The 15,506-nt window shown below is 36.9% G+C and overlaps 1 protein-coding gene across 1 annotated transcript in view; it reads right to left on the reverse strand.

Annotated features, from left to right (window-relative positions):
- NUP153 (nucleoporin 153) overlaps positions 1 to 15,506 on the reverse strand; it is a 74,776-nt gene that overhangs the window by 18,594 nt on the left and 40,676 nt on the right. Inside the window, exons 10-14 of the mRNA XM_082663070.1 lie at positions 13,724 to 13,776; positions 13,333 to 13,459; positions 9,811 to 9,948; positions 9,074 to 9,172; positions 7,963 to 8,050 (exon numbers count right to left, since the gene is read on the reverse strand). Of these exons, the coding sequence (XP_082519196.1) occupies positions 7,963 to 8,050; positions 9,074 to 9,172; positions 9,811 to 9,948; positions 13,333 to 13,459; positions 13,724 to 13,776 (505 nt within the window). The remainder of the gene's footprint in view (positions 1 to 7,962; positions 8,051 to 9,073; positions 9,173 to 9,810; positions 9,949 to 13,332; positions 13,460 to 13,723; positions 13,777 to 15,506) is intronic.

The following is a 15,506-nucleotide window of genomic DNA, read 5'->3' on the forward strand; positions in this document are numbered from 1 at the left end:
TGACATGATGGAATGCTATGCAGTCAGAAAAAATCATTCTTAGAAGCATAGTTATGGGAAAGAGTAGGTTAGAAAGTCCAGAAGATTTTGACCGTTTATATCTAAAGAGTGATATTTTTACTTTTCATAGTTCCCAAACTTGCTAAAACGAACATATCCTTATACTTAAAATAAGAGATCTATATTGTGAGTACAATAATCATTTTGTCATTATATTTGTTTACAGATGAAATATGTTTGGGATTGTTTCAAAATTACCTGATAGGTGTGTTCGTGTGTGTGAGGGGAGAAGGAAGGAGGGAGAGAGAAACAAGATTGGTCACAAAATGGCAAATGCTGAAGCTCAGTAAAGTGTGTATGGGGACTCAGTCTACGCTTCCACTTCTGAGAATGTTTGAAATTTTCCATAATAAAATATAAATAATCAGGTTTTTCTTCTAAAGTGCTTGCCAATTTAAAAGCAGTGGGTAAAGTAGTTCAAAAACCCTACCTACCCTTACCTCACACCATAAACAAAAATTAATTCAAAATGGATCAATGGGGACTTCTCTGGTGGCGCAGTGGTTGAGAATCCACCTGCCAATGCAGGGGACACAGGTTAGACCCCTGGTCTGGGAAGATCCCACATGCCGCGGAGCAACTAAGCCCATGCGCCACTACTACTGAGCCTGCACTCTACAGCCCACGAGCCACAACTACTGAAGCCTGTGCACCTAGAGCCTGTGCTCTGCAACAAGAGAAGCCACCGTAATGAGAAGCCCGCACACCGCAACGAAGAGTAGCCCTCACTTGCCGCGACTAGAGAAAGCCCGTGCACAGCAACGAAGACCTAACACAGACAAAAATAAATTAATTAATTTAACAAAAAAATGGATCAATGACCTAAACATAAGAACTGAAACCATAAAACTCTTAAAAGAAAACCTAGGAGGTGTATCTTCATGACCATGGATTTGACAATGAATTCTTAGATATGACACCAAAAGCACAAGTAAATAAAAAACTGAACTTCACCAAAATTAGAAATCTTTGTGCATCTAAGGACATTATCAAGAAAGTGACAACTGACTGAATGGGAAAAAATATTTGCAAATCACACATCTGATAAAGATCTAGTATCCAGACTATATAAAAACGCTACAACTCAGCAACAAGACAAACCAATTTGAAAATGGGCAAAGGACCTGACCAGACATTTCTCCCAAGAAGATATGTAAAGGGCCAAAAAGCACATGAGAAGATGCTAAACAGGAGTTCAGGTTTTTTAAGCATAAGCCACCTGTTCTCCTTGCTTGGCCCTGCAATAAACCTTTCTCTGTTCCAAAAAAAAAAAAAAAAAAGATACTAAACACCATTAGTCTTCAGGGAAATAAATGCAAATCAAAACCACAATGAAGGGCTTCCCTGGTGGTGCAGTGGTTGAGAGTCCACCTGCCGATGCAGGGGACGTGGGTTTGTGCTCCAGTCCGGGAAGATCCCACGTGCCGCGGAGCAGCTGGGCCCGTGAGCCATGGCCGCTAAGTCTGTGCGTCCGGAGCCTGTGCTCCGCAACGGGAGAGGCCACAGCAGTGAGAGGCCCGTGTACCGCAAAAACAACAACAACAAAAACCACAATGAAGCATCATTTCATACCCACTACGACGGCTATCATCAAAAAATGGAAAATAGTAAACATGGTGAGAACATGGAGAAATTTGAATCCTGCTGGTGGGAATGTAAAATGGGCCGGCTGCTGAGAGAAAGTTTTGTAGTTCCTCAAGAAGTTAAATACAGGACTATCATTTGATCCATCAACTCCATTCCCAGGTATACACTCCAAAGCACTGAAACTAGTATTCAAACAAATACAAGTACATGCATATTCATAGCAACACTATTCACAATAGCCAAAAAGTGGAAACAACTCAAATGTCTATCAACGAATAAACAGATAACTTATGGTATATCCATATGATGGAATATCATTCAGCCACAAAAGGAATGAAGTAATGATACATACTACAAGACAGATGAACCTTGAAAACGGTACATGAAAGAAGCCAGATACAAAAAGTCACACTGTATGGTTCCAGGATAGGTAAATACATAGAACACAGATTAGTAGCTGTCAGCAGTTGGGGGGTGGGGGGGGAAATGGGGAAAAACTGGTTAATGGGTACAGGTTTCCTTTTGGAAGTGATAAAAATGTATGGTACTAGTTAGAGGTGGTGACTGCACTAAACACAATCAACATTGTGATTGTACTAAACACCAATGAATTGTTCCCTGTAAATGATTAACTTTATCTTATGTCAATTTCACCTGAATAATAAAAATGTGCAAAAAACAAAACACCATACCTATCTCTTACAACTGTGTCAAAACAAAGAAAAATGCTTTTATTACTTTATCACATGCTATCTTCCTTTATAATTAAAATTGAATTGCTTTTAGCAACTTAAGGTAAATTTTAAGGATTTCCTAAAGTATACTCAAAGAGATGGAAAATGAAGATAATGGGAAAATTAGCTCCTATCACAGCGTAACCATGACTTCCACATTTTCATCAGCTTTTTAATGACAGAAGTGGTGAGAAACAGAGGTCTCAATGTAAGAACAATTCTATATATGCCACTCATAATAAACTCCTGAAAAATCTGGATAATTTCCCCAGATGTAATGAAACACAAAAGTTGTTTTAACAAACTATTACTCATTCGGTTACCATTAGTAAAGCATTAATAAAAACTGAAGGACTTCAATGCCTTTCCCTCATAACCAGGCATGAAAATGAAATTTGAACTGGTTTATTCTTCTTGAATTCACAGTAACATTAAAGAAAAAAAATCATGTGTTAAGTACACCTGAAATATGCTTATTACTTTCTCTTACACAGGGCTGTTTTATTCAACAAAAATCAGGATTGAAAACATACCAGTCAAATTCTTATTTTGTGCCACTCTTGTAACCTATGCTCTTGTCTTCCAGATCATCCAAAGACAAAGACTTTCTTAGCTGGCTCTTTGACAGCTTTTTAAATCTACCTTTTGAGGGAGGATCTAGTTTTTAAAAATTCCCAAACTCAGCAGATAGTCAACGAAACACTTCTGAATAAGGCAACAGCCCCTTAACTGGTGTCTCAGCATATGACACCCCACTCCCACCCACCTGCCCACTCAACACACTGCTGTCACGCCAAGGCACCATCTCACCCCCTATAAAAACCACCCAATGTTTTCCTACCACATTCAGATTAAAATCCAATTATTGAGCATAGCATTCGGAGAATTTTTAGAATTTAAAGCTACCTCTCAATCTCATGACAAATTATTTGCGGTTTTCAAAGTATGCCATGCTTTTCCTCTTGTTCTCTTGCATTTGGCTGTTTGTTGGGTGAGAAATGCCCTTACTCAGAATTCTTGACCTGAGTAACTCAGCCCAGATTATTCTTCATTTCCCAAACACCCAATACTTGAAACAAAACCACCACCACCACAGCAAAAGCCTATGGTTTAATTATCTGAATATTCATTTCTTTCCCTCTATTATGCCCATTTTTTTGAGTTTAGAAATTATATATCACTATCTGCAGAGGCTGGCATAACCCTTACGCATAAAAATGCTTGTGAACTCAAGAGTAAACCTACAGATGGAATTCACTGTAATTACAATGTAGACCACCCATGAACTTCCTGTAACATTTCATTTATAGAGCTTCCACGGCCAGAGACCCGCTGAGGGAGCTCTCCTGTTGCTCAGATGATGACGTCTGCTTAGCACAGAGGAGAGTCTGGTATTGAGAGCACTGGTAGACAGGTTAATACCAGACACCTCTGTGAGACCTGGTGGACAGCCCTGGGATCAGTAACCAGCAGTCACAGCTCCTGGAAGGATGCCTAGATCTGGTGAGTGGTGGCCTAGGAGCAAAGCTGCAGCAATAGGAGTAGTTCCAGTGACAGGAGCAAACGACAGCACAGCTCCCTGTTGCTTGGTTCCCACAACTGAGGACAAATTTATAACCATCAGGATATTCCTGAAATAATACATCAAATATGATACCAAGAGAAGAGTAACAATAACCGCTGTAATCAAAAGTAAACACAGTGGGCGACCTTCAAGATGGCGAAGGAGTAAAACGTGAAGATCACCATACACTATACGACTAGATACCAATTACAGGAAAAAAATTATAAAAACTACAAACACATGGAGGCTAAATGATATGCTACTAAATAACCAAGGGATTACTGAAGAAATCAAAGAGGAAATAAAAAATACCTAGAAGCAAATGACAATGAAAACATGATATCCCAAATCCTATGGGATGCAGCAAAACCAGTTCTAAGAGAGAAGTTTATAGCAATACAATCCTACCTCAAGAAACAAGAAAAATCTCCAACAACCTAACCTTACACCTAAAGCAATTAGAGAAAGAACAAAAAAACCCACCAAAGTTAACAGAAGAAATCATAAAGATCAGATCAGAAATAAATGAAAAAGAAATGAAGGAAATGATAGCAAAGATGAATAAAACTAAAAGCTGGTTCTTTCAGAAGATAAACAAAATTGATATACCATTAGACAGACTCATCAAGAAAAAAAGGGAGAAGACTCAAATCAATAGATTTAGAAATGAAAAAGAAGTAACAACTGACACTGCAGAAATACAAAGGATCATGAGAGATTCCTACAAGCAATTATATGCCAATAAAATGGACAATCTGGAATTCTTAGAAAAGCACAATCTTCTGAAACCAAACCAAGAAGAAACAGAAAATATAAACAGACCAATCACAAGCACTGAAATTGGACCTGTGATTAAAAATCTTCCAACTTGGGCTTCCCTGGTGGCCCAGTGGTTGAGAGTCTGCCTGCCGATGCAGGGGACACGGGTTCGTGCCCCGTTCTGGGAAGATCCCACATGACACGGAGCGGCTGGGCCCATGAGCCATGGCCACTGAGCCTGCGCGTCCGGAGCCTGTGCTCGGCAACGGGAGAGGCCACAACAGTTAGAGGCCCACGTAACGCAAAAAAAAAAATCTTCCAACAAAAGCCCAGGACCAGATGGATTCACAGGCAAATTCTATCAAACATTTAGAGAAGAGCTAACACCTATCCTTCTCAAACTCTTCCAAAATATAGCAGAGGGAGGAACACTCCCAAACTCATTCTACGAGGCCACCATCACCCTGACACCAAAGCCAGACATGGATGTCACAAAGAAAGAAAACTACAGGCCAATATCACTGATGAACATAGATGCAAACATCCTCAACAAAATACTAGCAAACAGAATCCAACAGCATACTAAAAAGATCACACACCATGATAAAGTGGGGTTTATCACAGGAATGCAAGGATTCTTCAATATACGCAAATCAATGAATATGATACAGCATATTAACGGACTGAAGGATAAAAACCATATGATCATCTCAATAGATGCAGAAAAAGCTTTTGACAAAATTCAACACCCATTAATGATAAAAATTCTCCAGCAAGTGGGCATAGAGGGAACCTACCTCAACATAATAAAGGCCACATATGACAAACCCACAGCCAACATCATTCTCAATGGTGAGAAACTGAAACCATTTCCATTAAGATCAGGAACAAGACAAGATTTCCACTCTAACCATTACTATTCAACACAGTTTTGGAAGTTTTAGCCACAGCAATCAGAGAAGAAAAAGAAATAAAAGGAATCCAAATCAGAAAAGAAGTAGTAAAACTGTCACTGTTTGCAGATGACATGATACTATACATAGAGAATCCTAAAGATGCCACCAGAAAACTACTAGAGCTAATCAACAAATCTGGTAAAGTAGCAGGACACAAAATTAATGCACAGAAATCTCTGGCATTCCTCTACACTAATGATGAAAAATCTGAAAGAGAAATTAAGGAAACACTCCCATTTACCACTGCAACAAAAAGAATAAAATACCTAGGAATAAACCTACCTAAGGAGATAAAAGACCTGTATGCAGAAAATTGTAAGACACGGATGAAAGAAATAAAACATGATACAAATAGATGGAGAGATATATCGTATTCTTGGATTGGAAGAATCAACATTGTGAAAATGGCTATACCACCCGAAGCAATCTACAGATTCAATGCAATCCCTATCAAACTACCAATGGCATTTTCCACAGAACTAGAACAAAAAAATTTCACAATTTGTATGGATACACAAAAGACCTGAAATAGCCAAAGCAATCTTGAGAAAGAAAAATGGAGCTGGAGGAATCAGGCTCCCAGACTTCAGACTATACTACAAAGCTACAGTAATCAAGATAGTCTGGTACGGGCACAAAAACAGAAATATAGATGGATAGAACAGGATAGAAAGCCCAGAGATAAACCTACGCACATATGGTCACCTTATCTTTGATAAAGGAGGCAAGAATATACAATGGAGAAAAGACAGCCTCTTCAATAAGTGGTGCTGGGAAAACTGGACAGCTACATGTAAAAGAATGAAATTAGAACACTCCCTAACACCATACACAAAAATAAACTCAAAATGGATTAAAGACCTAAATGCAAGGCCAGACACTATCAAACTATAGGCAGAACACTCTAATAAATCACAGCAAGATGCTTTTTGACCCACCTCCTAGAGAAATGAAACAAAACCAAAAATAAACAAATGGACCTAACGAAACTTAAAAGCTTTTGCACAGCAAAGGCAACCATAAAAAAAAGACAACCCTCAGAATGGGAGAAAATATTTGCAAACGAAGCAATTGACAAAGGACTAATCTCCAAAATATACAAGCAGCTCAATATCAAAAAAAAAATAATCCAATCCCAAAATGGGCAGAGACCTAAATAGACATTTCTCCAAAGATATACAGATTGTCAACAAACACATGAAAGGATGCTCAACATTACTAATCATTAGAGAAATGCAAATCAAAACTACAATGAGGTATCACCTCACCAGTCAGAATGGCCATCATCAAAAAACCTACAAACAATAAATGTTGGAGACAGTGTGGAGAAAAGAGAACCCTCTTGCACTGCTGGTGGGAATGTAAATCTCCAGCCACTATGGAGAACAGTATGGAGGTTCCTTAAAAAACTAAAAATAGAACTACCATATGACCCCGCAATCCCACTACTGGGCATATCCCCTGAGAAAACCGTAATTCAAACAGAGTCATGTACCACAATGTTCACTGCAGCACTATTTACAATAGCCAGGACATGGAAGCAACTAAGTGTCCGTTGACATAGATAATGGAATATTACTCAGCCATAAAAATAAACGAAATTGAGTTATTTGGAGGTGGATGGACCTAGAGTCTGTCACACAGAGTGAAGTCAGAAAGAGAAAAACAAATATCATATGCTAACCTATATATATGGAATCTTAAAAAAAAAAAAAGGGTTTTGAAGAACCTAGGGGCAGGACTGGAATAAAGAAAAAAGACACAGACGAGAGAATGGACTTGAGGACTCAGGGAAGGGTAAGGGTAAGCTGGGACAAACTGAGAGAGTGGCACGGACATATATACACTACGAAATGTAAAATAGATAGCTAGTGGGAAGCAGCCGCATAGCACAGGGAGATCAGCTTGGTGCTTTGTGACCACCTAGAGGGGTGGGGTAGGGAGGGTGGGAGGGAGATGCAAGAGGGAGTGGATATGGGGATATACGTATACGTATAGCTGATTCACTCTGTTATACAGCAGAAACTAACACACCATTGTAAAGCAATTATACTCCAATAAAGATGTTAAAAAGGGAAGATTTCATTTATAATAAACTATCACTTTATTTTGACTAAACAAAGACAGTGGATAAATTTGTTATTGTGACCATCCCTTTCACATCCAAACTGTAACCATTCACATTTAGAGAGCTAATTGTATTCAAATGAAACCATTTACAAGAACGGCCAAAGGTAAAAGATAATTTAAAATATCAATCTAATGTATTTTTATGTGAAATATTATGGAAATGGTTCCTTACCTGAACTCCTTGTAAGTGGCTCTGAGGCACCACTAGTGCCACAACGTTCTGCTGTCTTTGCCACGGGCACACTAAATGTAAATCCAATCTGTAGAAAGAGAAGGTGTCTTTTCAGTGTCCATTTAGCTTCAAATGATTATCAAATATAAAGCTCTACTTTATGCCAAGTCAAAAAAATATACTGAATACCACATGTTCTAAGATTCACAGTTTCTCCCATTTTAAATCTCTAAAATTGGTGTGCTTATAATGAATGGTGTGTCACAGTTTAACAAGAGCATTTTAAATTTCTGAAGCATTTTTTCATTCAAAGCAATACGTAAAATAATGTGTTCCTAATGCCCAGTTCTGGATTTCTAAATGCCATTTCCTAATAAAAAGTATGAGACTTTATGGCCAACAAGTGCATTTCAGGCATGTGGCAGGGAAGTTACAAAATGATCTGGAACATCTAGTTGTGACAGAAAACAAGGACACAGTAAAAACAGAAAGTAACATGTTAAAATGATACACATGCCAAATACAGGTAGGGCAATTTGAACATTAAACTTATGTATTTTCTTACTCAAAATATTTATTCTTAATTATGAAGAAACAAATACATATTGTGGGACATAAAAACTTCCAACTTTTCTAGATTAAAGTCAATTCAAGAGACATGTTAACTAAATTCAATATGACTTAGATCAGTCCTAATTGTAAGTGGATCCAGGACCAAGAGAAACAAACAGCAATTAAAGGACAGTCTGGGGCTGATGGGTAGATGTGAACATGAACACTATTACTATTATATCATGTTACATTTCTTGGATAGGATAACTGTATTGTGGGTATACAAAGGAATATCCTTTTTCTTAGGGGATACATGGAAAGGTATTAAGGGTACCAAGATGTCTGCATCCTAACTTGCAAATGGTACATAAGAAAATGCATATGCATATATATATATATAGTGAAAAATATATAGATGTTCAAAGTTTTCTGTACATTGGAATTATTTTGGTAAGAAAAGTGGTATTTCTTACTACCAATGGCATCTTAGATTTGATTTTAAAAATACAGTATGCCTTTGAAATCAATAAATATGAAATATTCCTTGCTTGTTACTTACAGATGATGGAGGTAGTACATCTGCCTCAGTAGATTTTACAATTGGAGATGAAAATCTAAACAAGGGGCTGCCAGTGCTGTTTGGAGAGGTCATTTGTACCTAGTTTTCCAAATTATTAAAGAAACGACACAAAAATAGTTTTTTAGAAAAGAAATTGACAATAAAAAAACACACCTTAAGCAAAATTAATTATTACAAAGAAGCCAAAAGCAATTTTTTCCCCTTTTGAATTTAAAAATCACTTTTTAACTTCTGAAAACTACTTAACAGTTAACTGCTATAAGATCTTGCTTCCTCTTGGAAGAGGAATATACATTACCTTAGAGGGAGATATTTATCTAAAGGGGAAAAATAACATCTATAAAAATATGTTCAGAAGATGTAAAAGGGAAAAAAGCATAAAAATTTCAGGAGATTAAAAATGTTACTACTACTTGAGAAACAAAAACATAAATCCACTCTCACTGAAAAAAAAAAAAGTATTTTAACTGGCAACATTGTTTGGAAACAAACCAATAATCAACTCTTCCTCTAATGCATTCATAAGAATTGAAGAATGCTCCCATCATGATGTACATTAAAAAAAAAAAGCAAAACACTATTTCCATTTTTCTCATCTTACTGAGTTGTTAATTTCCATAGTGAAAATTAATCATTGCTTTAAACAGATTAGCTTTTTTAAAAATAAAGAATGAGAAAAAACAAAAATCACCTCTATTGGTACAATAGTCTTTTACCTGGTTTGTTAATGATTGTGAAGGAGTAGTGGGTGATGGAGAGGAAGTTGTAATCACAGAAGAACTAAAATTGAAGGTAGGCAGTGAAGAACTGGTGATGGGTAGAGAGATTTTCGGTAATACTGGGACTTCCATTTCCTAAAACACAACATGTTTTACAATGGTATATTTCATCTTTCGTGTCATACTTTTGACTCTACTTATTTTCAGGTAGAACTGATATACCAATAGTTACAGGTAAGTTTAGAATAAACAGGGATACGGTAGTATTAATGTGAGCTCTTGAATAAAAAAAAAAAACTAAACAAGATATGAATCCCAGCTGTGCCACCAGTCAGCCATGAGACTTTGTGAACCTAACTGTCCTCAGTACCAATTTCCTAACTGGTGAAAATGAGAAAAAAAAAAACATACCATAGTTGTGGTATTAATACGAAAGAAAGTCACTTTTGGTCATGGCATGCAAAACAAGCATTTAATAAATGTCAGCACTGTAAGTCTGGTGAACTGCCTTGGTTTTTAACTCAATATAGCAAAGACCACCACTAGTCTCAAATGACCCAGATTCGAACAAACAAAAAGAGTTCCACTTCTGCTAATGGTGGAGGAGCTTGTGTCTGACCAATGCTCTGACAGATAAGAATTATAGACTCTGGACAATATATTAAAAACATCCATCTGAAAACACTACAAAGCAACCAAAAGCAAGCAGATACTGTAGGGAAAAAGATACTTAGAAGACGGGCTTCTTCTGAGTAAGCTTCCTGCTCTCTTTGAGTTGATGCCAGTTGGATAGTTGAAATTCAGAAAGAAAACTGCAAATCTGTTGGTTGAGGCATTCAAAGGACACACAAGGGTGATCACAGTAGGCAGAAAATAAGGGGAGATGCAGGAATGAAGAGCCACAGAAGGGGAGTCCCCAAGTCTGCATATAAACTGTCTAATCTCTGGCAAACCAAATCTCTGTAAACTACAGGTGTGTAATAAAGGCACTTGGAGAAAACAAAACTAAGAATCTGTCACCATAAAACCTGCTCTATAGGTTCTTCAGGGTGAAGGGAAATGATACCAAATGGAAATTCAGATTTCTGGAAGAAGTGCAGAATATGTGAGGTAAACATCCATTTTTCCTCTTAATCACTTAACCTAAAAGAAGACAGTTTTCAAAAGGTACAAGAGAGAAACAAAAAACAAGTGGGAAAAATAGAAAATTTAAAAAAAGGTAGACCTTAATCCAACCATACCAATAATATAAGTAAACATTCCAATTAAAAGGCAGAAAATAGATAAAAAGGACAAGACTCAATTATATGCTGTCTATAAGAGACTTACGTTAAACGAAAAGGCACAGATTGAAAGTAAATGGATGGAAAAAGATATAACTTGCAATTAGTAAGCATAAGAAGGCTAATTCCAGTAACAAGTGGCTGACTATATTAAACACCGGCTAAAGCAGGTTTCAAAACAAAGAATATTTCCAAAGATTTTTTTAAAGGACATTTAGTAATATTAAAAGGGGCAAATCACTGAGAAGCCACGATAGATATAAGGTGTATGCACCAATGAGGGCCTCAAAATAAGTAAGCAAAAATTGATATTATAAATGGGAAAAAGATAAATTCACCAAATAAAAGTTGACAATTTTAACTCATATCTCAACAATACAGTAAACAGACATCTCCCCACCCCACTCCCTCCAAAATTCAGCAAGAACAAGGATCTTAGAAATACTATCAGTCATCCTATCTAACTGATATCTAGAGAATACTATACCCAACAAACCGTAGAATATACATTCGTCAAGACTCATCAAGCAGACCATGTGCTGGGCTACAAAACAAGTCTCAATACATTTCAAAACATTAAAATCACGACTAAATCCACTTCTTAATAATCCACAGATCATATAAGGAATCAAAAAGGAAACTAGGAAAAACATAAAAGCAGTACTATAAATCTCCTAGAAGAAAACATAGGAGACTTTTTTGGCAGCCTGGGGATAGGTTTCTTAGGACACAAAGAACAGTAAAACTAATGGGAAAAAATGGTAAGTTCAGACTTCATAAAGTTAGAACATCTGCTTATCAAAGAATACTGTTAAGAAAAGGATTAGGCAAGTCAAACTGGGAGAAAATATTTGTAAGACACGTATCTGACAAAGTACTTGGGTCTAGAATTTACAGAGTTCCTACAACCTGATAGTAAGACAATCCAATTTTTAAAAGAGCAAAAGGTCTGACACTTCACAAAGGAAGATATTATGGCCAATAAACACAGAAAGAAGAACACATTATTAAGCAAGAGGGAAAGGCAAATTAAAATTATGAGACACCATCATAGACAAAGCAGAATGGCTAAAATTTAAAGGATGACAGTCAACTACTGATAAAGAGTAGTTGATTAAGAAAAGCCCCACACTGCTGGTGGAAGTGTAAAATGTTACAATCACTTTGGGGAAAACAGTTTGTCAGTTACTTAAAAAGTTAAATACATATCATATAACCTCATAACTCCACTTCTAAGTATTTACCTTAAGAGAAAAAACTTATGTCTACAAAAAGGTTCAAGGATGTTCACAGCAGCTTTATTCACAATAGTCAGGAACACAAGAATACATACTGACTAACTATCAATATGAAGTTCTAGAACCAGCAAACCCATATATATGTATGATGGAACAAATGAGAATAGTGACTGTCCTTGGGGCAGGAGGCAACGGGCACTGACAGGGAAGGTGTATGAGTGAACTTTCTGGAGTGATGGAAATGTTTGACAGCTTGAAAGGGGTTTGGGTTACACAGGTGGAAACATTTCTCCGGACTTCCCTGGTGGTCCAGTGGTTAAGAATCCATCTTGCAATGCAGGGGATGCCAGTTTGATCCCTGGTCGGGGAAACCAAGACCCCACATGCCATGGAGCAACTAAGCCTGTGCACCACAACTACTGAGCCTGCACTCTAGAGCCCGCAAGCCACAACTACTGAGCCCGCATGCCACAACTACCGAAGCCCGCACGCCTAGAGTCCACGCTCCACAACAAGAGAAGCCACCACAATGAGAAGCCAGTGCACTGCAATGAAGAGACGCAAGAGGGAAGAGATATGGGAACATATGTATATGTATAACTGATTCACTTTGTTATAAAGCAGAAACTAACACACCATTGTAAAGCAATTATACCCCAATAAAGATGTTAAAAAATAAAAAAAAAAAAAAAAAAAAAAAAGAGTAGCCCTTGCTCACCGCAACTAGAGAAAGCCCGCGCAGCAACGAAGACCCAACGCAGCCAAAAATTACTTAAAAAAAAAAAAAGCCTGACAGCTTAACATACACACACACGCTTTTAAGGAACTGTTTCAATGGCAGATTATTCTTGTGTTGGGTCTCCCCAAACCGCACCCCTCCAGGTCTCCCCCTCACCACCACACCAAAGCTTTTAATAATAAACTTCAGGTATTACGATGCTTCAGAACACATTAAGAGTACAACCCTAAAGATGTTAAAAAAAAGAGTACAACCCTACCTCCTCCTCTTGAGGTTCAGATGCCACAAAGCGCGTCCTCTCTCGCCTCATCTTCCCACCTGCAGCACCTACTCCAGAAGACAAACCATTGGCTGCAGACACACTGAAATCTGGGTAAGAAAAGCCGCTAGGCAAAGGAAAAGAAAATTAAAACCAATGATGTATTACTCTGGTCCATAACTTTTAACTAATTGAACACCAAAAAATTAGAACTGCTAACAACTGAGAAAATAAATGTTCAGCTGAATGTCATTTTAAAAGCTGACAGATTTGTGTGTGTGTGTGTGGTTTCTATTTTTTTAACCTTCTTAATCTTCAAAAAGGCAGATACAAATCAAATACAGACCTTACAAATAAGTATAAAGAAGCTTCACTATAAAGATGACATTACCTTTCTCGCTGTTCTCTACTTTGTCCTGGTGTCATATTTTTTTCATATCCAGTCTAGGAAAGAATATACACAATGTATTTACACGCTTGCTTATTTAATTTTCTTAACACCACCCTTCTATCTGTGAATTTTAATATCTGGAATCAGGAATTTGATGATTTTTTAGTTAGTGAATCCTAAAATCTGCAACCTATACCCTGTCTCCTGAAAGATGACCAAGAGCTACAGTGTGATTATACAAATAAACTGTCACTAAGCACAATTGTCCTTTCAACAAAACAGCAGTGTACAAATTTAATACATTTACCAACCACAAAAATACTTTTACTTATCTCTCATTATGGCCTATTAAATGTGCAATCAAATTTACAAGGATATTCCTTTTGAAATGATTCTCTGCAACTTAAGAGTTCCTCCATCTAAAGGAATCAGGGTTCCTTGGAGAAATGGCTGATTACAGGGCTGGGGCTGAAAACTCACAAGATGAGCCTGGGTTGTTTTATAGTATCAAAAAGAAACTAAGTGCTTGAAAAATGATGGGGAAATATTAAAAGGACACACAGGAGCCAGTTCAAAGGCCAAATATGGGACAATATGAGCATCAAAATAAATAATGCTAATAAAAGATTATAATCTTATGAAGAATTCACGCTGACTTAAATAGAGAAATACACACAAAAAAGAGAAAAGAAAACTTCCTACAGTAGAAAACCAACTTCATAAAGGTAGAAGAAATAGTGTAATTAGAAAACCACCATTTGGCATCTACAAATAATAGATTCAGGCAAACATCATCAATAATGCTAACACTGGTGGGTGAAAAAGATACTTATCCTCTCAAAGTTATCTTATTAATTACGAAAGGTAAAATAGTAACTTCACAGTGAAGAAGTCCCACTGACGCTACCTTAACTAGTTATCACAGTGTCAGGAGTGGGACAAGCTGGTAGAGCGTGCCTCCTAATACGACACACTGAGAAGAGTTCAGACTCTATTCTGTGGTATTACTACCAAAAGTACCACACTGGAGTCTAATCATGAGGAGACGTCGAACACGCAGCTTACTTTACTCTTCAAAACCATCAATGTTATGAAATACCAAAAAACAAATAAAAAAACCCTAAAAACCTGTTCTAGACTAAATGAGATAAAGAGATATGACAACTAAGTACAAGACATGATCTTGCATTTTCTTTCTTTTGGGACAACTGGCATCTAAATAAAATCTGTAAATAATAATACTGTACCGACGTCAAGTTTCTTTCTGGTTTGAGTAACTGTTCTGCAGTTATGTGTTTGTAGAAAACACAGAAAAACATGAAGGAAATGTAGTAAAATGTGGAGCTCTTAAGATTTTTCTTGCAAGTCCAAAATTATGCTCAAATCATTTTTTTAAAGTTTGATAAAGCAAATATAACAAAATGTTAAAGATTGGTGGGTCAAGTTAAAGGAAATGGGTAAATACTGTACTATTCTTTCAACTTTAGTTTGAAAATTTTAAAGAAATTGAGTTATGAAGATTGAATGAAATCAAACATAAACAAAGGCACAAATAGGAAGATGTTATGCAAATACAAAAAAATACACTTTAGTTAAATGACACAGGAAAACAGACAAACCCAGGATACGAGACACATCATATAAGACAACTGACCTGGCCTTTTCAAATACCAATGTGCCTAACAATTCTACTCCAAGCTGTAAGACCCAAGAGAAACGAATACCTATGTCCACAAAAAAACTTGCACACAAAAGTTCACAGCAGTATTTATTCATTACAGTT

This window comes from Grampus griseus (genome assembly GCF_964374135.1).
Source record: "Grampus griseus genome assembly, chromosome: 10".
Lineage (NCBI taxonomy): Eukaryota > Metazoa > Chordata > Mammalia > Artiodactyla > Delphinidae > Grampus > Grampus griseus.